The 23,704-nt window shown below is 39.3% G+C and overlaps 1 protein-coding gene across 2 annotated transcripts; it reads left to right on the top strand.

Annotated features, from left to right (window-relative positions):
* The first annotated feature begins 1,016 nt into the window (after window positions 1–1,016).
* abcc10 (ATP-binding cassette, sub-family C (CFTR/MRP), member 10) lies at window positions 1,017–21,145 on the top strand. 2 transcript variants are annotated; one of them, XM_023825054.2, is made up of 22 exons: window positions 1,017–1,150; window positions 4,053–4,246; window positions 4,432–5,809; window positions 6,384–6,611; window positions 8,475–8,631; window positions 8,717–8,874; window positions 9,306–9,385; window positions 9,488–9,659; window positions 10,225–10,323; window positions 10,672–10,861; window positions 11,408–11,485; window positions 12,887–13,075; window positions 14,174–14,303; window positions 14,646–14,838; window positions 14,931–15,274; window positions 16,316–16,485; window positions 16,660–16,820; window positions 17,050–17,303; window positions 17,988–18,133; window positions 18,308–18,405; window positions 20,057–20,169; window positions 20,563–21,145. In XM_023825054.2, exons 2-22 carry the CDS (start codon window positions 4,086–4,088, stop codon window positions 20,696–20,698), a joined length of 4,635 nt encoding a protein of 1,544 aa, XP_023680822.2. In that variant the 5' UTR covers window positions 1,017–1,150; window positions 4,053–4,085; the 3' UTR covers window positions 20,699–21,145. The 2 variants fall into 2 exon arrangements, with proteins under 2 accessions (XP_023680822.2, XP_023680821.2); XM_023825053.2 differs by lacking the exon at window positions 1,017–1,150 and adding an exon at window positions 2,557–2,875.
* The last annotated feature ends 2,559 nt before the right edge of the window (window positions 21,146–23,704 follow it).

Here is a 23,704-nt window from a genome sequence, read left to right as displayed (position 1 = left end):
ATATTAATAATAAAACCATTAATACGTTTAATTATAATAATATTGTTGTGCCGAGCGGGACAGAACGGAGACAAAGGCGCAGACGTCAGGGTATCCGGGAATACGGGGTTTAATTACAGGTAAGGCAGGCAAAACGCAGACGGACAAAACAATGACCAGACTGGGGAAACAAACTGAAACGCGGACGAAATACAGAGGACAACAACCAGAAACAGCTGATCACACGGGGTTAACGAGGGGGCGTGGCACACGGAAGGAGCGGACAATCGGGGCAGGACACATTGTTTGGATACATCTATTTTCTTACTTTACAAATTACTGTTTTGATAAATGTGCTTAGATGTGTTTAGTACAGTATATGCTCTTCTTGTTTTATCCGGTTCATTTTGTGTTTAAATGCTAAAAAAAACATACTTAGGTGTAATTTTTTTGGGGCCGGGAACCAATTAATTGGTTTTCCATTATTTCTTATGGGGAACATTAGATCACAACTCGAACTTTTTAGGATTCGATCCGGAGTTCTGAACGGATTAAATCTGAGTTCTGAGGTACCACTGTAATCATTTCCTCTGTTTTTCAAAAATGAAGTTAGGTAATAAGGAGCTGGATCTGAGCAACATGTTCTCTCTGTCAGTGGATGGGCTGAACATTAAGGAAGAATTGCTATAGTGTATTTCCAAATGTAGGTAGCACTTAACATAAATATTATGAAACTATATGCGAAGCAGTATTCAAACTATTAATGGAAAAAAATAGTCAAAGCACAATATTTAAACTTACAACCCCCCCCCCCCCCCCCCCCCGCAAGGTGAATGTGACAGACATAAAAACTCTGGTTCCAAGTTCAACTGATTGCCCAACTACTACTCTGGGTATACAAACTTTAACAATAATGATCTGATCATAATGTGTTATCTAAAAAATCCAGGGTATTATCATGTTACACATATAAGTACAAAGTCTTATGTTTTATTGTGCTGAAGATATATACAGTATTTGTTTTGTGCTCATATATCCTCATCTTGGAGTAAAGGCTGTCTTTAGGGCAAAGACCTTCATAAAAAGTAGATCCTTCAGAGCAACTTCATGAAAACATACCTTGCATCTGTCTTCTTTCCCCTAAGAAGAGTAATATTTCTTCTGCTTTCAGGTAAATTTATGATTAATTTTATACAAATGAGTAGTTACTTTTACTTTTTACATGCTCTTTAAGATTGCATGTTGTAACCTTAGTTCTGGATTCTCCTTTGTATGCTTTTTAACCTTTTTGGATTTAGGGCAAATGAATTGTGGTTTAACAGATTTTGCTCTATTTAGTCTTATTTCCATTCATCCACTTTCTTTACCTGATTTTCTTATTCAGGGTCATACATGTTTAGAGCCTATGGCTTTTTTGAACTTTTTTCATCCCACTACTTTAGAAGCAGAGGTTTGCCATGGTAGCAGGAAGTGAATAGGTAAAACTTCAGGAATTCCCTCATTTTTTGGCTACATCCTCTCTGCAGACCAATCATTGCTGGTACACTCTCAGTATAGATACTACACATCTACCTCAGCATAATCTGTGTTACCTCAAAAGGTTGTCCATCATGCTAAAATATCCTCTACCTGGATCCTATTGCCTCACACCTCTGGGACCCAGGTTTCAAGTATACACCCTGGCTCCATGTGTGTGGAGTTTGCATGTTCTTCCTGTGTTGTCCTGGGGTGCCCTGCAATGGATTGGCACCCCATCCTGGGTCATTCCCTGCCTTGCACCTGAAGCATTTGGCATAGGCTCTAAACCTTTATGACCCTGAACAAGAAAAGCAGGTAAAGAAAATGGATGAATGGGAATAAGACCAAAAACAGCAAAATCTGTTGCATAATATCATGGAATTTTTATTAAAAATATGACCGTAGGGATTATCCTGACCTGGGGCTTGCAGTGAAGAATGTTCAGTTATATCTGACGACTACAATTGTTGAAAATATTTAAATAAATATTTAAAATAGTTAGTGAAAACTAGTTGATTCTTTAAACTGTTTAGCTGCGACAATAAAATACGTGATTTTCCTCATTTCCTAATATTCTTCCTGGTGCCACTAATTGTTTTGACCGTTTAATTTGATCAGTCTGGCTAATTCAGTGACTAAGGAACGACACGTTATTCTGGTGTTTAATGGGGGCTGCGGGAGGTTGTCCCGTCAATATATATGTGCAAAAACTGGAATGTCACGGAATGCACCCACATGTATTTCTTCTTATTTTCTGTTTTGCTCCCCGTAATCAAATGACGCCGTAGGCGATCGCTGTGCGTGTCATGTTAGTAAATAAGAATGGCGAAGAAAAGTATCTTCAGCATCGTCATCCACTTATTACCAGTCAGAAATCTGTTCAATGGAAGAAAGAGCATCAAATAAAAACTGTATTATGAAGTCAAGAATTCAGTTATTTGTACAGTATAACGTACAGAGGAGCTTTACCTGCCCATGCAGCCTATCGTATTGACCGATAGATGGCGCTGTTCATTCTTTAAAGCCTCGCGGCGCCTGTGAAAAAAATGCTAGATGAAAACAACCAATATGGCTGCGTCCTGCATGTTCATACCGCCTGATACGCTTGATCATTTTGATTAAACTTGATCGCTGATTTTGTTTTGTCGTCACCACGACAATTAAATGTTTTTTGTTTGTTTGTTTGATTGTTTGTTTGTTTTGGAAAGCTTTGCTGTTAATGCTTAATTTCTAGGAAGCCATCGATACATTATCAAAAAAGAGACCCGGCAAATCTACATGCGCTCACATTCAGTTTTTCTTTTGAAGCGTACAGTTGGAAGTATTGTAAACCCTGTGAAAATACTACACAGTGATTTCTGTTTGCAAATGATTTTGGGTAAGCAGTGATACTGGTTGTCATATTATGATTTGTCATATAATGTTAATGTGTCTTTTGTTTCATAAATGTTATAGATATGAAGTTTTACAGTACAGTCAACTTCCAACAACTATTTATAAGTAACGTATAAATGCTTAAATGTGTACATTAGTTTTGTACCTCACTTTGTTAAATTCAGACTCTTACGTTTGTTTACTTATGCTAGTGGTTAAGCTGATAGTCACTGAAGTTAGGAATGCTCTGTATGTTAATAGCCTCATTGGCAACTGACCGATTTAATGGCTACTTTTCTACCGTGTATTATTGATAGGTATTCTGAGTACACCACTGACACACAGCGATAACAGAATTAAAAGCATTGCCTAGATTTTTTCAGGCTCCTCGATGTCTGTAGTCCATGCCGATTGTCTGTTCAGTCGTGCGAATGGTGTGGCTTTTCATTTAGAATAGCTTTTGTTGTGACTTTCTGAGGCAGTTTGAAATAACAACAGGGAATTAACTTCCTTCAATACGCTTCCATCCAGGAAGCGCTGTGCATTATGAAATAAGTAGTTACTTAAATACATTTAGTGGACACTAAATTAGGTACAACTAGCTGGTAATGGGTGGGAACCATTTTTCTAAGCTGTTTCGCACTCATGGCTATTCTCCACTGACCACTCTAACATGGTGAAAACCCGGGGGGAGTGGCTGTATCTGAGATGCTGGAACCACCAGGTGTGGCACCAGCAAGCATACCACATTTAAAATCCCTTCCATCAGACATCTGAGCCTTTTAACCCTGTCGGTGTGCTGTATGCATTCAGCTTTACCCACATGATTCAGCGTTTGCTTTGACACGAAAGTATAACTAATAAGCTAGCTAATAAGTGTATACATAGAAAATGCTTTTCAATATATTTATGTATGACCACAGTTAAACAAGAAATAATCCTCATTATTGCTTTCTGAGCATAATTTCTGGGGGCACAGAAAATTGCCAGAAAGGGCTGCAGGTGATAAAATTGGTTTGGTCATAGACTTTTTGAAATGTTTATAATCTGTGGTTGTTAATTTGCAAATCTGGTGAGTATGCTGTTGGGTACACTTTATCTCCTATCTTCTCCAATCTATCATCTAAAACAGATATAGAAGTCTGATTGTCATTTTCATGTTTTTTTTTTCTTCTTCACAGGTTAAAAACAGGTTTTATGGTGATTCTGTGGAAATGCCTGACTTTATTGAAGTGCTCTGTCATACAAACCATTCAGATCCTTTCCCAATCTGGAAAAATGGAACCATAAGTCCATGTTTTAACCAGCTTATCCTTAATTGCATATCACATTCTGTTCTTGCTTTCTCCAGTGCATGTTACTTGAGTACACCAAGGTAAGTATCAGCTAAGCAATATGTTTTTTTTCCACTCTTGATAATTTTAAGTCATACACCTATTTTTGAAAATATGCAATATCTTTGAGCTTCAATCCAAGTTTTTACAATGCTTTTAATGCATGAGGAGTTGGGGTTTTACAATTACTGATGTGATAAATATGATCTCTTGTTTCACTATACAGATGCAGACGCCTCTGTTCTCCCACCTTTTGCGGCTGGGGCTGCAGGACATTTGTCTCATTTCTGATGGCGGCACTATTTCTATGTGATGTGGTTATAGTGTCTCTCCTTTCACCAGTGACGATGTACCTTGACATTTTGGCTGATGGCTCTGCTATTATTGCCTGGTTTGTACATTTTGGGGCACTAGTGGTTTTGCAGAAATCCGTTTACGCTGTTACTAGGGGTCCCCTCACATTGCTAGTTCTTGCCATCATGCCGCTGTTTACACTTAGCATCTCCATGATTGCCTACTGCATGGATCCTATGTATGTTGACCTCTCCCATCCCCTTAGGTTTACACGCTTAGTTCTGTTAGCTGTGCAGCTCTTCCTTCTGTTTTTATATGTGTTTGCATTTGCCATCCCTCCTAAAAGGGAACATACAGATCAGCTGTCAGTTAATGATTCTGATCAGGCGCCTCTCATTCCTGGAGAAGTTCAGCTCGACCAGTGTGGTCAGATTATAGGGGAAGATGGCTGCAGTTGGGTGTCCCGGATCTTTTATTTCTGGTTGAATCCCCTGATGAAGCGTGGTCAGCTGAAGGAACTAGAGAGACCTTCGGATGTCTACCAGTTACCCTGTTACCTGCAGACCAGAGTTATCTGCCAGAACTTTAACCGTTACTGGAAACAATCCCAGCAGCAGATGTCTGTAGATGAAGGGCAGATGAAGAGGGAGAGGAAGCCAGTGACGAGGAACCTGCCAGACATTCATGACGACCATTGTGAGGACAGGACAGACCTTTGTGATGACTCTGAGGTCACACTTTTGCAAGTTCTGCACAAGGCGTTCGGGACAAAGTATTACCTGCTGGGGCTGCTGAAGCTGGTTGGGAATATCCTGAGTTTTGCAGGACCACTGCTCCTCAGCAGCTTGGTGGGCTTCATGGAGACAAGTCAGGCACCGATTAGCCAAGGACTGTGGTGCTCCCTGGGCCTCTTATCCAGCACCCTGCTTTCCGCTGTCCTTCGTAATATTTTTTCTTTCGAAGTGTCAAAGGTGTCACTCTCTGCTCGTGCTGCCGTCATATCAACTATTTATCGGAAAGCCTTGCGGGTGAGCAGTTCTACACTGGCCCATTTCACTCTGGGCGAAATTGTCAACTTCATGAGCACAGACACGGATCGTCTAACCAACTTCTTAAACAATTTTCATGATATTTGGAATCTGCCTCTGCAGTTTGCAATCACCCTGTACCTCTTCTACCTGCAAGTGGGGTTGGCCTTTCTTGCAGGGTTAGGTTTTGCAGTGCTGCTTGTACCAGTTAATAAGGCCCTTGCCACCTGTATCATGAAGAACAACAAGTACATGCTGAAATACAAAGATAGCCGTGTTAAGGTATGTCTCCCGCTTTAAATGATATTCTGATTCTTGACTATATTTTGACCGTCAATACTTTTGTATTACACATTATGTAATATAAACGAATTAAAATGTCATTGTTTCTTTGTGGAAGTAAACGTAGAGTAAATTGTAAGTAAGCATACTCGTTTGGCTGCCCCAATCCCCCCACCCCCCATGAACACGTGATACTCCCTCAGTATTAGCAAGGACATGTCCCTACCGTCCATACCCAAATCTATGCCCCTTGCATTCATACTGATGTTGGATTGTTTTTTTACCCAGAAAAATCAGCTTCTCTGTGGGGTTTAAGGCCTATTTTACAGAATACAAAATATCATTAGCAACTGACTAAGAAAGAACAGACAGTGATATGACTTTCTACATTAAGTGTTGTTTGAGTGAAGCAAAGGAGATTTGCTGGCTCTTCGTCTTGCTCTTTCATTTGGGTGTTCGTTTGAGTCAAGACAGCCCAGCAAACACTGAAGTGCTTTTATCACAGCTAGACACATAATGTTTCAAGTCTGAAAAAATGTATGTCACTAGTAAATCTTGTTTTTATTTAATTTAGCTCATGACGGAACTTCTGCTTGGGATGAGAGTCATCAAGTTCTACACTTGGGAGTTTCACTTCTCACGTAAAATTGCAGATTACCGCAAACAGGAGCTGTCCCATCTCAAGGCCATTAAATACCTCGATGCTGTATGCGTTTATACCTGGGCAGCACTGCCTGTGGTAATCTCCATCCTCACCTTTGTCACTTATGTGCTGCTAGGCAATGAACTCACTGCAGCTAAGGTAAGATATTTTGTGTTTATTTAAATCTGTGGTCTAATTTCAGATTTTTTTTTAATTGGCTTTGGTCTAATTAATGGCTCATTTAATTTTAATTCGAAATAAGTTTTTACATCACCATTTTGATGCAATTTGGCATGTGAATTACATATTTTCCAGAGGTCAGATTTTTTTCTTTTAAATGAAACACTCTTATATGACAGACTCTACTGGTAGACAAATTCTGTTTGGCTCTAGTTTATATTGGGTAATTTTTTAAAACTCTTTTTGCTTTACAAATATTGCAGTATTTATCGCAAAGTATTTAAAGCCAGTGTCCTACCAAAATCCGTGATGGCTTGGTGCCCTATCTTGGCACAGAGGTGACTCAAACAAAAGAAAATCTATATTTTAGAAAGGCAAAGTCATCCAAAGCAGGTTGTTTAAGCAATAGAAGAACCAAAACAGTCTTATATAGAGGAATGAGGGAAAATGCTTCCTAGCAGCTGCAGGAAGTGTTGAGTCAAGGTTGTTGCCATTAAAAGAGGTTCCATTGCTTACTAAATAAGGTTGCAAATACATTTCCACCTATTACCTTGATTGTTTCAACAGAAATATAGCAAGTAAAATATTACCTTTGTAATTGGGCAGCATGGTGGTTATCTTGCTAAATTAGTTTAAAGGATGTTATAGATATCTTACATATTCATAGTTTCCCTGAATAATAATATGGCTACCATAACAGCTAATTTACACCCATCAAAATTTTATGTCCTGAATACAAATCTTTTTCCAGATTTGAAAACTGCCACCTTTTCTGTATTGAATTGTTCTCAATGTTGAGCTTGTGAAGCTCCATGATGTGGCAGTCTTGGTATCTTTTCTGGGCCAGGCCTGTAAATATATATTGTAAATATATATATATATATACAGTGGTACCTCAGAACTCGAACTTAATCCGTTCAGAACTCCGGATCGAATCCTGAAAAGTTCGAGTTCTGATCGAATTTTGCCCATAAGAAATAATGGAAAACCAATTAATTGGTTCCCGGGCAATTTTTTTTTAGCATTTAAACACAAAATGAACCGGTTAAAACAAGAAGCATATACTGTACTAAACACATCTAAGCACATTTATCAAAACAGTAATTTGTAAAGTAAGAAAATAAATGTATCCAAACAATGTGTCCTGCCCCGATCGTCTGCTCCTTCCGTGTGCTACGCCCCCTTGTTAACCCCGTGTGGAATCCCCGTGTGATCAGCTGTTTGTGGTTGTTGTCATTAGCCCTCTGTATTTAGTCCGCGTTTCAGTTTGTTTCCCCAGTCCGGTCATTGTATTGTCTCTCTGCGTTTTGCCTGCCTTACCTGTAATTAAACCCCGTATTCCCCGATACCCTGACGTCTGAGCCTTTGTCTCCGTTCCGTCCCGCTCGGCAGGACAATATTATTATAATTAAATGTATTAATGGTTTATTATTAATATTAAAATAATGAATAAGAAATCTTTATTTTTAAATGCATTTTATTATATAATAATAATTACTGTTACTGTCTATCATTGTCTAAATGTATTTTTACTGTCTAAATATATGTATTCAGCTAGTGTAAACATGCATGATGCTATCACAGCGAATGCGAGGCTGAGACTGAAGCGTTACCCTTTGTTTCCGCTGAGAGACTTGCCGCGTGACTCATTTCCCCGTGCGTACAAGTTATATCCTAGGTTGGCGTTCACGGTTTGACTTCTGAGATTCAGATCGAGTTCTAGGTAATTTTTTTCCGAACTGGTTTGTTCGACTTTTAAGAAATTTGAGTTCTAATGAGTTCGAGAACTGAGGTACCACTGTAATATATATATAAAATTGTATGTGTCCATTGTTCTTGCAGGTTTTCACAACGCTTGCTCTAGTGGGCATGCTTATTTTGCCTCTAAACAACTTTCCTTGGATACTGAACAGTACTGTTGAAGCCAAGGTGTCATTAGATCGTATTCAGCGCTTCCTAAGGCTTTGTGATCAAGATCTGGATGTTTATTACTGTTCTGGTACTCTACTTTTCTGGCCTTTATATATCATTGGGTTAACTTACGTTTTTGTTTGTGTTTATGGTTGTTTTTACTCTTTCTGAAGATGCACCTGAGGATCCCCAAACTGCTGTCCAAATGAAAAACTGCACATTTTCCTGGCATGACTCTGAATTTAGGGACCTTCCCAATTATATTGGGACAAGAGGGTCATCCCCAAATAGCAGTCAGTTGCTTCAGAATATCAACATCACTATAAAAAAGGTAATCTGATACCTAAAGGCAACAGAGAGACTCAGTATAATCTATTCAGTGTGTAAATACAATTTGGTTGTTTTTTCCAGACATTGTATTGGGTGGGCATTTAATTTTTTAAAATCTAGTTTAATTTGTTGAACTTACTTGATGAGTATTGATTAGCCAAACATGTTATGCTGATCAAAAAATACATTTGTGTATTGGATGGTTCCTGCAAATCCTGGGGTGACTTTAGGAGAGATTTTGTTTAACAGACATGATATCATGGTTTTACATCGCAGACTTTTGCGATGTGGTACTGTATATCAACGAAATTGTTGCAGAAGTCATATATATATTGATTGTTGCCCCATGTAGCACCTTCTCATTTTGTAAATAAGCAATTAAGCCCTGGATCAGTGACTGATACTGACTGATACTCTTTTGCTGTTTACCAGGGTTCTCTTGTTGCTGTGGTAGGGAAAGTCGGCTGTGGGAAAAGCACGCTCTTAGCTGCGGTCGTTGGGGAGCTCACCCGGTAACGTTTCAAAATGTAGCAAAATGTTTTTGAAACCACTACAGTGTGAGTCCTTTATTTATGAGTCGTTATTTATTTACAAAAAAATGTATCCCGCAAAAGGTGTGGGGGTGCAGTATATGTTGAAGGACGAGAAAATGGCTTTGCCATAGCTGCTCAGGAGCCGTGGATTCAGCACGGATCAGTACGTGACAACATCTTGTTTGGCAAGGAATACCGCAGCCGTTTGTACCAAGCTGTGCTGGAGGCCTGTGCACTTAGCGAAGATCTCAGTGTGAGCTCATCTTTTTCAGTTCACTAATGTCGTGCTCTCTACCTTTGTCTTTTGTAATTTATGATGAAAGGAAGGGAAGTTTAATACTATGTATAACCTGTTATATTTGACCAGTATATTTTACAGGGAGACTTGGGGATGTTGCTTTATGGATTTCATTATGCTCATGTAGAAATACCTGATTTCTGTATAATACTTAATTTTGCTAGACTGACTGACTGTTGTAATTATAACACAGTGACTTCAGTTGGTTACACTTTACATTAAGTGTGCCTTCATAATGCATTTATAATGCATTCATAGAACATTAATAAGTATGTAAGAATAATACCTTAATGTGACTGTGCACTTAATGTGCTATGAATGCATTCTAAATGCATTATGAATGTGCAATGTTTGTTATCAGTGTATTGTCATGTATTAATGTAATTTTTTCACTGAAATTGTTATGAATGAAATGCTTTAAGACATGTTAAGGTATGCTTGCGTGCTGATTATGAATGCCTAATGAATGTGAAGGTACGTTTAATGTAAAGCCTTACCCTTGGATTATATTTGTATACAGATACTGCCCAGTGGGGACCTGACTGAAGTGGGGGAGAATGGAGTGACACTCAGTGGGGGGCAGAAGGCACGGCTGGCGCTGGCTAGGGCCATATACATGGTACAAAACCAAATACCCATCATGCCTTATTAAATGGCATGAGGCTGTTGTATTGATTGGGCAGCTTATTTTCCCCTGGTATAAGAATTCATGTAATGTTTTGCACTTTTGTATTGCAAAATATATGTCATCATGTCCGAGGATTACATTCTGCGGGCCATCTTCCATATCATACCACATAATATTGCATTGATATAACTAAATTTATTCTGCTGAAGAAAGTAGATAGGTGAATGTATAAACTATTTTGAATAAAGGTTTGCTTAATTAAAAACCTGCTTAAAAGGAGTTTCATTTAAGAAAAGCAAGGATTAAATCACCCCATTATCTTCCTCTTCAACTGCCTAGGAAAAGGACATTTACCTGCTCGATGATCCTCTGGCTGCTGTGGATGCAGATGTAGCAAAACACCTCTTGGAAAAATGTGTCCTGGGAATCTTAAAGCACAAGACAAGAATCATTTGTACGCATCGCATCGAGTTTCTGCACAGAGTGGATGCTGTCGTGTTGATGGATAATGGCACAGTTGTTAAAATAGGTACACAGTTTCCTGTCTATTACTTTCACTTTCTATTGAAATCAGGCAGTCCACATTTTTGCTCCCTCCTAGCTAATCAAGAACATGAATACCTGCTACAGGTATATTTGGAACTGGGAGGGAGCAAAAACATGGACTGTCTGAGGGTCCTTGTGGAATAGGTTGGGAAACACTGATATAATCAATGCAGTGTGTATGTCAGCTACTGCATGTGATTCGTATTTATCACTGTAATATTTCTGTATTCCTTGGAACAATTGATTTAAAAGGGGTGAATTAGCATACAAAAGGAACACTGTAACTGTGTACTCTAAAGGATACATTTACATCAGAGTTCTTTAATCTTTCATTTTTCTTTTGGTTAATTTAGAAAGATGACAAACTAAAATGCACAAAATGAAAATTGATACCAAGTTATTTTTAATGCAAAAAAATAGAAAGTGACTGACTGAACAAAAATATTGTTCTTGTCAATTTGAGACATGATGCATTCAATTTGCCATGCAGTTACATAAATAATAATCAATGAATTCATCTGTCTGTCAGGTAGCCCAGAGGAAATTCTCCCTTTGGTGGAAGCTGTACCTAAAGACTGGAATAAAAGCGTCAACAAGAAGCAGGAAGGTATGAGCAGTTTTGGTTGTCACTCTTCACACTTTGTTTTCTGTTTTGTAATCGTCCTCTGTCACAGCCTGATCTTATTCTATATGTTACCCCTCTTTCCTGAATCATCCTCTGTCGTGGCCTAATCTTAAGCCAATTTTTCACTGCACCAGTAAACATAATTTTGGTACTTAAAGAAAGTACCAAAAGTACGGTACTTCAGGGTGCTGGTTTTCCACTGGTGTCAAAACTGGTACTGGTGCCTAAGGATATCACAACGCGAGGCAAGGAATTTTATACTGCATTCAAAAAATGACTGGAGTATATTATAGGGCTGGATGATGTGCGATATTAATGACATTTATGCATATGCAAATCTCACATTGCTAGTCAGCTAGATTAAGATCAGGCTTTTAATTACCTTCAGTACAGTACGGACATTATTGCCCAGGGAATTCACATTTCGCTAAAACATTTTTACTCTAGGAAAAACAGAACTTAGCAAGTTCTGTAATTTTAATGATCATTTAATGATTTTCAGGATTACCTAGCATATGTTTAAAAATGAGCGTTGCATGCGTTCTCCGAGACACTCGTAATCATTTTCATCCTTGCTGTTTAAATCACTCCTTGACAGGTGAGGAACTTATGTCGAACTCCTTTTTTGCTTTATGAATACACAAATATTTATTATGACAAAATCACATTGCTATATTTGAAAATATTCCAATGCATTGCTGTCCTAGTACCTATATTATACAAAATACTTTATTTCTTCTTATGCTGATCTTGTCATGTCTGATCTTCTGACCAGTTCGCAATTTAAGCTTGGGCCTCTTCATTTGTCCACACATACGTTATTATTACTTTTATTTATTTATTTATTTATTTTATTTTATTTATCGTTTCTGAGTTTTTCAACGTTTTTCAAGACGCCAGTTATATTGTATTTGAGAGGCAGGCTATTTGCATAACCAATCGACAAGAACATTCGACATTTCATGTCCCACCCCAAAGTACTGAAGTACCTAAAAAGTACCCCAGTTACGGTAGTTTGGCACTTTAGGTGCTGGAACTTCTGGTACTGGTACTTGACATGAAGTCAGTAGAAAAGGGAAAGTATCAAAAGTACGGTACTTGATATGGTGGAAAAGTGCCCTTATTCTCTGTGTTACTGCCTGATCTTATTCTCTGTGTTACTGCCTGATCTTATTCTCTGTGTTACTGCCTGATCTTATTCTCTGTGTTACTGCCTGATCTTATTCTCTGTGTTACTGCCTGATCTTATTCTCTGTGTTACTGCCTGATCTTATTCTCTGTGTTACTGCCTGATCTTATTCTCTGTGTTACCCTTATTTCTTGAATCACCCTTCTGTCACAGCCTGATCTGTTCTCTGGGTTCTGTGTGTTGTTACGGATCAGATGAGCTGGAATGGGAGCAGCAGCAGGTGTTGGAGGAGTTCCCTGAACAGAGCCCCCTCATTCATTCCATGGTGGATGAGGAGCAGAAGCAGTCGGGTGTGGTCACTTGGAAGGTGTACCATTCGTACTGGCTGGCTGTCGGTGGCTGCTTGGCATTTTTGATCATTCTTTTCCTATTCCTCATGCAAGGTACCACGCAATGATAACACAGCTGTCCTGAAGAAAGCAGAGTAATGAGTACATACAGTGCTCACAGAAAGTCTTGGGGCACTTGCTTAATTCAGTAAAAGTATTACAAATTTATTGGTCTTACAAAAACAAAAACCATTACTTTATTCATTTGCCAGAAATGCATATCACATTAGAAACAAGCAGTAGTTTTAAGTAAAACTATCATTTTGAGCAGTGAGGCAGTGATCACCTAATGGGTAGGGAAGCCCACTTGTAATCAAAAGACTCCTGTCTTTGTGGTATAGATTATTATATTGTACATGTAGTAATCCAACGTTACCTGACCAGATGCGTGACTATTAATAATCCCGACTACGTACGTATCTGCGCTGGATATCACCGGCTCGCCACACGCCTTGTAGGCGGAGCTGCATGTCCGTTATAGCCGAACAAAACTACAGCTAAAAGCGGCCCTGGGACCAAATTTTTTGTCTGTTATAAACGAAATTCCGTTATACGCGAGTCCGCTATATGCAATGCTTTTTCTGCATGTTCTTAAAGGAGCACGGCCAGGACCAGCGGACCTTGTCCGTTATAGACGATATTCCGTTATAAGCGAGTCCACTATAATGGGATTTTACTGTAATAATAAAAATAATTAGCTGAAAGTAAAAGAACAATATATTAGCTTTTCCAAGCCAACATAATAGCAAAATGGCAACACAACTGATTCAGATGGTCAAAAAAAATTATGACACTTAATACAAAGGTATGTGCAGATACATGAAACCAATAAATGTGCAACATTTACAAATTTACAAAGTTAAGCACTTTCCACTAGCACTGTATATGGTATGGCAGTACACCGCTTTAGTATCCCATATACAGTATATACAACAGGGGTATTCAGTTATTTTTACTAAGGCCAAATTACTTCAGTGACTTCAGGGGGAGGGGGGTTTTCTTTGTATATTACGCCGACTGGGGTGGGGGAGGTATGAGGGTTCCTTTGGTAGATTACGTACTGTCCAAATTATATTGTGTTTTGGTCTGGATGCTGACTAGAGTCATCCATTTCAGTAGCCCTGATATATAAAGTCTTCCACTTTCTCCCAGCATCTAAAAATGTATCAGACTGGTGGCTGGCCCACTGGATATCCAGTCTGAAGAACAGCAGTGCTGCTTCCCACAAATTCATGTTCCTCAACAGCCTTTCACCCAGTTTGGCCACCTCACCGGGGATGATGTGAGTTTTTGGACCAGATTTGCATTGTCACAATTGACAGGCACATTTTTAGTTTCTGCTTCAGTAATATTTATAAATTAATTTGTCTTTAGGTATTTCAGATACCTTTTCGTGAAAAATCGTGTAATTCGTTTCCGTGTAATTTCACTTGTGTATTATTCAGTTTATTATAAACATAATTCCATTTTTTTGCCTTTTTCTTGCTTATAATGCAGCTCAGTGTGATATGTGTATATTTTTATTTCCGTCTCTTTTTTTAAATAGTACATTTTTAGATATTCAGTATTTAAGAACCTTTTTTTGCTTCTTAAACATTTCTGTCTTTTTGTCTCCTCGCCATAGGTACACAGCAATTATCACTGACCCTTCTGCTCATGCCAACGTTACTGGCGAGCTGAGATTCTACCTGACTGTGTATGTGTCTATAGCAGCTGGTAACTCAGTCTTCACTGTAATCCGAGCATTCTTGTTTGCCTATGGAACCATCTGTGCTGCCACAGTCATTCACACTCGGCTGCTGGACCGAGTGCTGAAGGTATGCATTCTCTTATTGTACCATCTCTTCTTGAAGTGACGTTATTATTACCACCTTCTGACATGTCTATTTTTGTTTCTTTTACCGGCCAGTCCACTGTGACCTTTTTTGACTCCACTCCACTCGGGCGTATCATCAATCGCTTCTCTTCTGACTTATACAGTGTGGATGACACACTGCCCTTTATCCTCAACATCCTCCTTGCGAACATCTTCGGCCTGCTTGGCATGCTGGTCATGATCAGCTACGGCCTGCCGTGGATTCTGCTGCTCCTCCTGCCGTTAGCTGCTCTTTATTATAAAATCCAGAGCTTCTACCGGCACACGTCCCGTGAGCTGAAGCGTCTTTACAGCATCACCCTTTCACCCATCTACTCCCACTTCTCTGAGACCCTAACAGGACTGTGCACCATCCGGGCAAGCTGCAGCACTCACAGGTACCAGTGCCTTGCTCTTGCATTTAACCAGTATATTTTACAGGGAGGTATATTTTAAAGGGTTATTCAGTTTTTGTGATCAATAAATGTTGAGAGAATGAAGGAGCATTCTCTGTGTTTTCACTTATTTTGGCAACATCTCTTACAGTACTTGGTGATGCCAATAACTCCATGTGTGTGGAGTCTGCATGTTCTCCGAGTCTGCATGTTCTCCCCGTGTCTTCTTGGGGTTCCCTCCGGGTTCTCCAGTTTCCCCCCACAGTCCAAAAACATGCTGTAGTTAATTGGAGTTGCCCATAGGTGTGCATGTGTGAGCGAATGCTGTGCCCTGCGAGGAATTGGCCCATCCTGGGTTGTTCCCCGCCTTGTACCCGTAGCCACTGGGATAGGCTATAGACCCCCCCGCGACCCTGAATAGGATGAGTGGTTTCACAAAATGGATGGATGGATAATGTTTCTTTATCGAATCTTTATTGAATATTCAGATACATAATTACACTTGTTACTAACGTAAAATGCTAACCAGCTAACAGGCAGTGTTCCCGGAACTTTAGGCAACATTATATGAAGGTCATGCCAAAGCTTGCAGAGAACGTTTTTACTGTAGCAGTAATGGAACGTTATTTCCATGTCTCACATTTCAACAAAGGTGTCAGTGTCAGCACAATAACATTATTACCTGAACATCCTTTTAACGCAATTAATGTTGAAAAATATTGTTTTATAATAGAATATTATTTTATGAAATTGCTGCTTATGTATACTAACACAGTATCCACTGCTCTATCATGGCCTTCATTTGTTTTTATATTATTAGTCTTAACTGTAATAGTAGTGGGACAACATTCTGGGAAGATCAAGAAAACTGGACACTTTGAACGTTTCCATACCTTAATTGAAACGTTCGGTGAAAATTGTTAAGAAATTGCCACTATGCCTGAGAAATTCAGGCATATCTGAAGGTACTTGTGCATATAAAATTTGCATATAAAAAAAAATGGCTAATGATGTATTATTATTATAATCTTGACTGTTTTGCAGGTTTCAAGAGGAGAATGCAAATCGTTTGGAAATGAACCAGAGGTGTCTGTTTGCTAGCAATGCAGCTATGCAGTGGCTGGACATCCGGCTGCAGATGATTGGAGTCTTGGTGGTGACAGGTCTTAGTGTGATTGCAATCATCCAGCACCAAATGAAATCTGTTGACTCAGGTTAGTAATGACAGTGTTTGCTCAATACATTTGCATTTTAGTTAATACACATTAGCAGTGTAATGTTTTGTAAATGTCATTTGTTATTGTCAGTTTCTCGAGTAGAATAACCAAGCCAGTCTGCATGCCAGAGTGCAGTGGTAACCATTTTGTTGTCTCTTGCCTCTGACGCAGGTCTGGTGGGCCTTTCGTTGTCCTATGCCCTGTCCATCACAGGCTTACTGTCAGGGCTGATCTCCAGCTTTACACAGGTGGAAACTCAGATGGTTAGTGTGGAGAGAACTGAAGAGTACTCCACCAGTATCCCCATGGAGCCCCAGCAGGGCGGTCTGGAGGTAATCCATATACAGACATCACATGAGCTGTAACCATCTCAGAAACTCAAATGACATTAAACAAACTGGTATCAAAACATGAAAGTTTTAGCTTTCTTTATTTTGGCTAAAGTATGCGAAGTAATGATTTCATGTTTAATTTTTATAAACATAGCAGTTATCACTTGGGATATAGAGAGAGAACGTGTGAGGATGCATGTGTCCCACTGATTATGATTTGCCCATGTAGGTGCCCCCCTTGTGGCCAGAGCATGGGCAGGTGGAGTTTAGACAGGTGGAGCTCGTGTACCGTCCTGGTCTACCCAATGCATTGGATAAGTTAACCATAGTGATCCGGCCTGGGGAGAAAGTGGGCGTGGTTGGCCGGACAGGATCTGGGAAATCCACGATGTTCCTCGCTCTTTTCCGCATGATGGAGCTCAGCGGGGGGCAGATTCTGGTCGATGGCGTGGACATCAGCCACGTAGGCCTGCGACAGCTACGGTAAGTGGCGAGCACTAACTGATGCTACATAAGAACTGGTATGTACTGTACCTGTTCTGGGTTACCTAGAAATTTGACACACTTAAGGAATGGATCACATTCGTAACCAGAGAACTGCCTGTAGAGTTAATGTCGTATGATAATTTATTGTATTTATTGTAAGGCTCAAGGGAAAAGGTGTGGGTTTCATCTCTTGGTCCAGCTCTATGTACGTGTGCAGTTAGAATGTTCTCCTATTTTTCATGTCCATTTCATCTGGGTACTCAAGATTCCTCTCGAACGCCAAAAAGATGGCGTGTCTAACTTGCCCTTACAGTGTGGTTGTCCTGTGTTTCTGCTGTGATGAACCGATCTGAGATACCTTATGCCTCATGTTCCTAGCAATCTTATACTGGACAAATGAGTATGGCTGGACGTGATTATTATCTACACTTTCTTTGTAAAATATTTTGGTTTGATCTCATGTAGTTGAAGAAGGGCTAGATTACAAGGTAAATGGTAGAAATTTAAATAAGAAGTAGTGTTACACAGGTAGGAAAATGTGAAATACTTTTATGAACACTGGCATTACTTTTACGTGATAAACGGAATGTACACATTTTTCCAAATGCAAGTTTGAAGACTGTTGCTGTCCAGAAAATAATTCCAAATGGCAGTGTTTCTTGCTTTTTGCTTTACCTACAGGTCAAAGCTAGCCATCATTCCACAGGACCCATTTTTATTCAGTGGAACTGTGCGAGAAAATCTTGACCCTTGTGGCCGTCACTCTGAGGCCGAGCTCATAGATGTGCTGGAGCAGTGTCACCTCCTTCAGGCAGTGGATAGGATGGGTAAGAGCTGGTGAGGAGGGCAGGCTGCATGGCTCAGGCTTTGGGCTGCAAATGTTAGACACGCATTGACAGCTGAGGCATCTTTCTGTAAAACTGAAGAATTATCCCTTTAATATCTCAAGTAAAGGATAGGTTGCCTATGGATTAAATTACAATTGGTATGTCTTGTGATAGGGGGGCTGGACACAGAGGTTGGAGAGAAAGGGAAGTCTCTGTCGCTGGGGCAAAGGCAGCTGCTTTGTCTGGCGCGCGCCTTACTGACCCAGGCTAAGGTACTGTATGTACGCCGCCATACACCGCATAGCAGAGCCCGTGTCTCTCCCAGTTAGATTGACAGCTAGAACCGAACCAGTAGTGCTGCTTGATTCTTATTGTTTTATTAGGTGTCCAGATAGATCCGATGAGGTACATTACTAACTAGCTAGGTCAGGCTTTTTGTTTAAAAGTACACAGTTCCGCTCTTTGAATAGTCACATTAGCATCCATCCACATGACATGTCGTTGCACCTCTGTGCACATAAGCAAAGAGGAATTCTCCACTCCGACTTCCTCAGAGAAAGCAGGGGAAAATGCTGTGCCAGCAACCGGAAGGTTGGTGGTTCAAATCCTGTAAATGCTCAGAGCGATTCTGCTCGGTTGGGTCCTTGAGCAAGGCCCTTAACTTGCGATTGCTTTGTCCTGGCTCCTGGGTGTGACGTTAATCTACATCCAGCCCTAGAAGGAGGTCCTCTGACTTACAGGGAAATTTGGGGGTTGGTGGCAGGATTGGCACTCCAGCCACCGGAAGAAAACTCACACTGGTCCATTCGAACCACCGTGGTGCTGAGGTATCATTAGCTGCATGGCTGCACTCAGGTTCTCATGCCTGAGGAGGTTCGTCATGTAGTGGGTGCAGCAACACACTGTCAAGCACATGCTCCTTACCTACCTACCTTTCAAAATACAGTACAGCTATTTCAAATGGTTTTCAAATAGCAATACTGTACAAATTAGATTACTGAACTATGTATAATTCAAATACAGTATCATAGTGTAGCGCTTGTGGCATCTGCGTGTCTCGTGAGCCCATGTATTTAGCCCCGTGTATGTCCTATATATAGCCCCTGATTTGTATTTTTTAGTGTAGGTACTTGTTTACTGTGTATCTGGTTGTTGTGTGTGCCCTCAACTATGGTTGTACTCAGTTCTTGTCTGATCCTGGTGTGTCTTAGCCATTGTGTAATTACCCACCTCATGTGTGCCTTACCGTCCTTAGTGTAACTTCCCCGTGTTTCCCTGCTATTCATGCCTGTCATGTTTGTGTTGCTTGTTCTGTGGTCCCTTTAAGGAGTAACATGAAGAATAACTTTGTGTCTATCTGCCTCCCGTCGTTTTCATTCACCGCTGCGATTCCTTGGTCTGTTCAGCACTTCAATACAGTACAATATTGTACATAAAATATAGCGTATTGTAGTTTTGCAGGCAGAGTAGACTTATCAAAGTGAAGTAAAGTAAAAGAAAAAAAAAAGAATTGGGATAGTTTTAATCTTTTTTCCATATGTTACAGTGCAGTAATTTCAGTCATTTCAAACAGTTAGTTTTAAAACTGTTCATTAGCACAAGGTCCCATTGGTAGTTTCTAAGGCCTAGTGCAGTAAGTCATGGACTCTGGGTTGAGAACTATAATAGGTGAGATTGGCTGCCAACATGTTTTTTGAATGCAGAAAGTGGAAAGATGGGGGAAAATATGCAGACAGAGACAGCCAGAGACTGCATTGAAATCGTGGGTTTCAAACTCGCCCGGACGCTGTTTGAAAACACCACATACTGCAGTGTAATGTCATGAAAAATAACAACCCACCAAATCTTAGTCCCTGTTTATGTTTGGTTTGATCTCATGTAGTTTAGTATTTATGTATGTAGCTCTTGAATTTTTTTTTGTAGGTATTATGCATTGATGAAGCTACAGCCAGTGTTGACCAGAAGACTGATAAGTTGCTACAGCAGACTATCAGGCTGAAGTTTAAAGACAGAACTGTTCTCACCATTGCTCATAGGTATGTCACCATAATTAAAAAGATGTATTCAATTTTGTTTAATGGAATTCTTGGCAACAGTTTACTTGAGGAGGCACAAGCAACTTAGTAACTTAGTTACTATTCAGGTACAAATCATGAACAAACTAACTTGAGTAACTTCATGAAACACCTAAGCCATCATGATTGACTAATGATAAACATACATGGGGTCAGTATGTAACTAACACTTAGTTTCTGGTTAATTAATACAATAAGTGAGAGTGTACTACTACATTATTTGTTCCCCCTCAAGTAAAATGTTGTCAAATTCTTAATATGTTTTTCATAATTTATTCCTGGCATTTTTTCACAAAAATATTTCACGTGAGATCCTGTTCAGAAAATGTAAAACAGACCGTATCCCTTTAACAGAATCAACACCATCTTGGACTCTGACAGGGTCCTAGTAATTCATGCTGGAAAGGCAGTGGAGTTTGACACCCCAGATGCTCTTTGCCATAGAGAAGATTCATTTTTAAACAGGCTAATTCACGTTCAGCCCGAATGACAGCACAACAAAGATTGGGACCAGGCCTGCAGGTCTTTCCTGCAGTCATATACTTGTTTTTCTATCTTGTAAATAATCACAAATAAAGACACAAATAATATTGCAATATCTGACCCGGCATGTAAACTTAACTGATTATTTATTATTCATTATCAGTACACCACTTTAATTGACTGTGTTTTTTTATTCTGTAATATTTAATAAACGGCATCTTTGGGAGAACAGATGAAGCAAACTGGTACTGTATATACTGATTGGCCACTTTATTAGGTACACCAGGCTCGTAACAGTTTAACAAATCAGACGTAATTACTTGGGTATTGTGTTGTAAAAAGAAATGGTCTTGTAGGTTATTTGGAATGTAATGAAGTCAAAATGATGTTATAAAGCCCCTGTTAAACAGAAAACTGATTTTAAGAACACAGAATAAAATCTGTTGCTGCCGTTTGCTTTCTGTCATGATTTCTCTAGTTTTGAAAGATGTCTAAATGTTCATAAAATATGTTAACAAACTTTTGTTGCCTGTAAATATGGTAATGATGTGTATTTCAGTTTCTTTGTGGCTCCATTTATCCTCTTCATCCTACTTTTCCTGGTCAGGGTCACAGCGGCTGATTTGGCAAGGTTGGACTTTCTTTTTGATCTCAGACAGAGTCCTAACCCATGGAATCACACACTGGTCCAGGGTGACAACATCCATCCATCCATTTTCTGTCCTACTCTGGCCCCCTGACAATAATTGCCCTAATCTCAAGATTCTCCTGGGGGCGTGTTTCCTATCCGCTTGTTGCAAACCCATAATATGTGGCAACTAATTCAAGAGCATCTAACTGGGGAATGCCCTTCCCACCTAGTTCACTGAGTCGCACTGATCCATTTGTAGCGAGATTGACGCGAATCACACCAAGTCCTGCTGAGCGTCAAGATTCCATAACATCATGTTTATATGTTTGTTCTTGAGGCAGTTTGCATGATTCTCAGTTGGAGTAAATTCAAAACCAGTGAATGCTCATTCATTAATTTCAGCACATGGAAGTAGCTTTATTCATACTTAACTGTCAGAAATTCCCTGACTGAAAAAGTAAACAAACCCACTAGATACCCGCATGGTACAGGAAGGGAAGTTTTATTGTGGCTTCCTTATCAGGACTAATGGACATACAAGAGATCCCCTCAATAGAAGCTGTAGCTATGAGAAATAAAGATCCCTTTTGTTGGGAAAAAATAATTTATGCAAATCTAAGATCAAGGAACAGGTTAATGAACCCTCAAAATCCATTCTCTGCACCACTATAAACATGATCAAAGTTCCTCCTGACTGGAAATCTTGCATGACATTTTCCCATGACACATTTTACTTACTTTCTTGTAGTAAATCAAAATGGTCAAAGTGATTCTGGAATGAAGCAAGTACTGAATGTTTAATGCACAGCCATGCACAATTTCTTTGGGAACAATGTAATCCCTTTCAGGACATTTGGTGCTTGTCACCATCATGGGGCTATTGTTATTGTTTCAGAGCAAATTCGAATGTTATAGCAAAATCTTTATATAAGTATTCCTATTAGTATCAGTTTCTGAGGCGTGTTTGTAACACCATTAAATGTTTTTAATTCAGGGATTCTCAACCTTACTCACCACAAATCCCGACTTGACCATTACAAAGTGTCAAGACCAGTGCCTAAAAACCCTGCTTTTAATCATAAAACTGGACAGATATATGAATGACATTATGAGAGGGATCTGTTTATGGATTTCATAGTTTTAACAGGTCCCAATGAATGACTGTTTTTAAAATGTATAAGTTGATCAGTTGAAGAGAAACGTATGTCACAACATGAAAACAATGTCACAGAATCACCTGCAATTACCCTCCCCTAAATACTGAATGAGCTATTCAACTTGCCTGATTGTTTTCACCTCTACCATAATACCAGTTTAGCTGCTTCAGCACTTGTGATTTTAACCAAAGTGTGAAATATAGCCTCTCTTTTTCAGTTGTGGTCTAAGCATTTTGTATGGATTTTGGATTCCCTTGAGTATGACATGATCATGAATTTTTAGCAATACTCTGCTTGTGCCAGACTTATGTATGCATGTATCTACTGTATACAGTAGTCCCCTCATATCCATGGGTGATTAATTCCAAAACCTACCATGGATAGCCTAAACCGCAGGTAATAGTGAACCATCTGCAGACCCCATATATATCATGATATTCATGTATATGATCTCTCTCTCTCTCTCACACACAGACACACTCAAATTACTGGGATTCTGATATTTTGGCCCAATTCTCAAGAGATGGTATAGCAATGAAAAAAAAAATCATGTATCAAGAGATGACAGAGCAATGCAAATCATGCTTTTTATACTATTAAAGAATGAAGAAACAATGAAAAAACATAGGCTACTGTTACACATTTTATTGAAAAATATTGTATTATGTTCCTGTACATAACTTGTAATGAGAAAATTTTACTTATTAAAAAATACCAGCCTATTGTTATGGGTACTCATATATTGTTATGAGTACTCATTGACTTGCAGCCTGTATTCACTTGGCCTGCAGTTTGAAACTAAAGAATTGTTTCCTTTTGGAATTTTCCAAGGGGGTCCTATTGTGTGTATATATATATATATATATATTCTGTTATTTCTATTGCTAAAAATGACAAGTGTCACTACTACTTTCAACAACCCCACTAACAACTTTATTGGGTAAGTTCCAATTATTCTTCAAACACTGTCTTTTGACTTTTTATATTACTTAAGCAAAAGTACTGTTGTACATTTAAAGGAAGACATACTACTTACGATTTTGCATGAATTTAAGTGAGATAATAAAGAGGACAGCATCCGTGTTAGTCTTCCGATCTCAAATAGGTGATCAAAATCATGCATCTTTGTGGAAAGCTTCTTATTGTGGTTATTAGCATTAATGCTCTTTTGTGATTGGCAGTCTTGTTCTGAAGAATACAGACACTTGTAGAAGGTGATTTGCAG

Source organism: Paramormyrops kingsleyae, chromosome 20, assembly GCF_048594095.1.
Source record: "Paramormyrops kingsleyae isolate MSU_618 chromosome 20, PKINGS_0.4, whole genome shotgun sequence".
In the NCBI taxonomy this organism is placed as follows: Eukaryota; Metazoa; Chordata; class Actinopteri; order Osteoglossiformes; family Mormyridae; genus Paramormyrops; species Paramormyrops kingsleyae.
Note: the sequence above shows the minus strand (reverse complement) of the source record. Positions and strands in the feature narration are given on the sequence as shown.

Bases quoted from the DNA above. Each gene is read 5' to 3' on its own strand.
- abcc10 (XM_023825054.2), top strand. From the start codon at position 4,086: ATGCCTGACTTTATTGAAGTGCTCTGTCATACAAACCATTCAGATCCT. The intron at 10,862-11,407 runs GTACACAGTTTC...TCTGTCTGTCAG, and splicing joins TGGCACAGTTGTTAAAATAG to GTAGCCCAGAGGAAATTCTC. The intron at 15,275-16,315 runs GTACCAGTGCCT...ACTGTTTTGCAG, and splicing joins GCAAGCTGCAGCACTCACAG to GTTTCAAGAGGAGAATGCAA.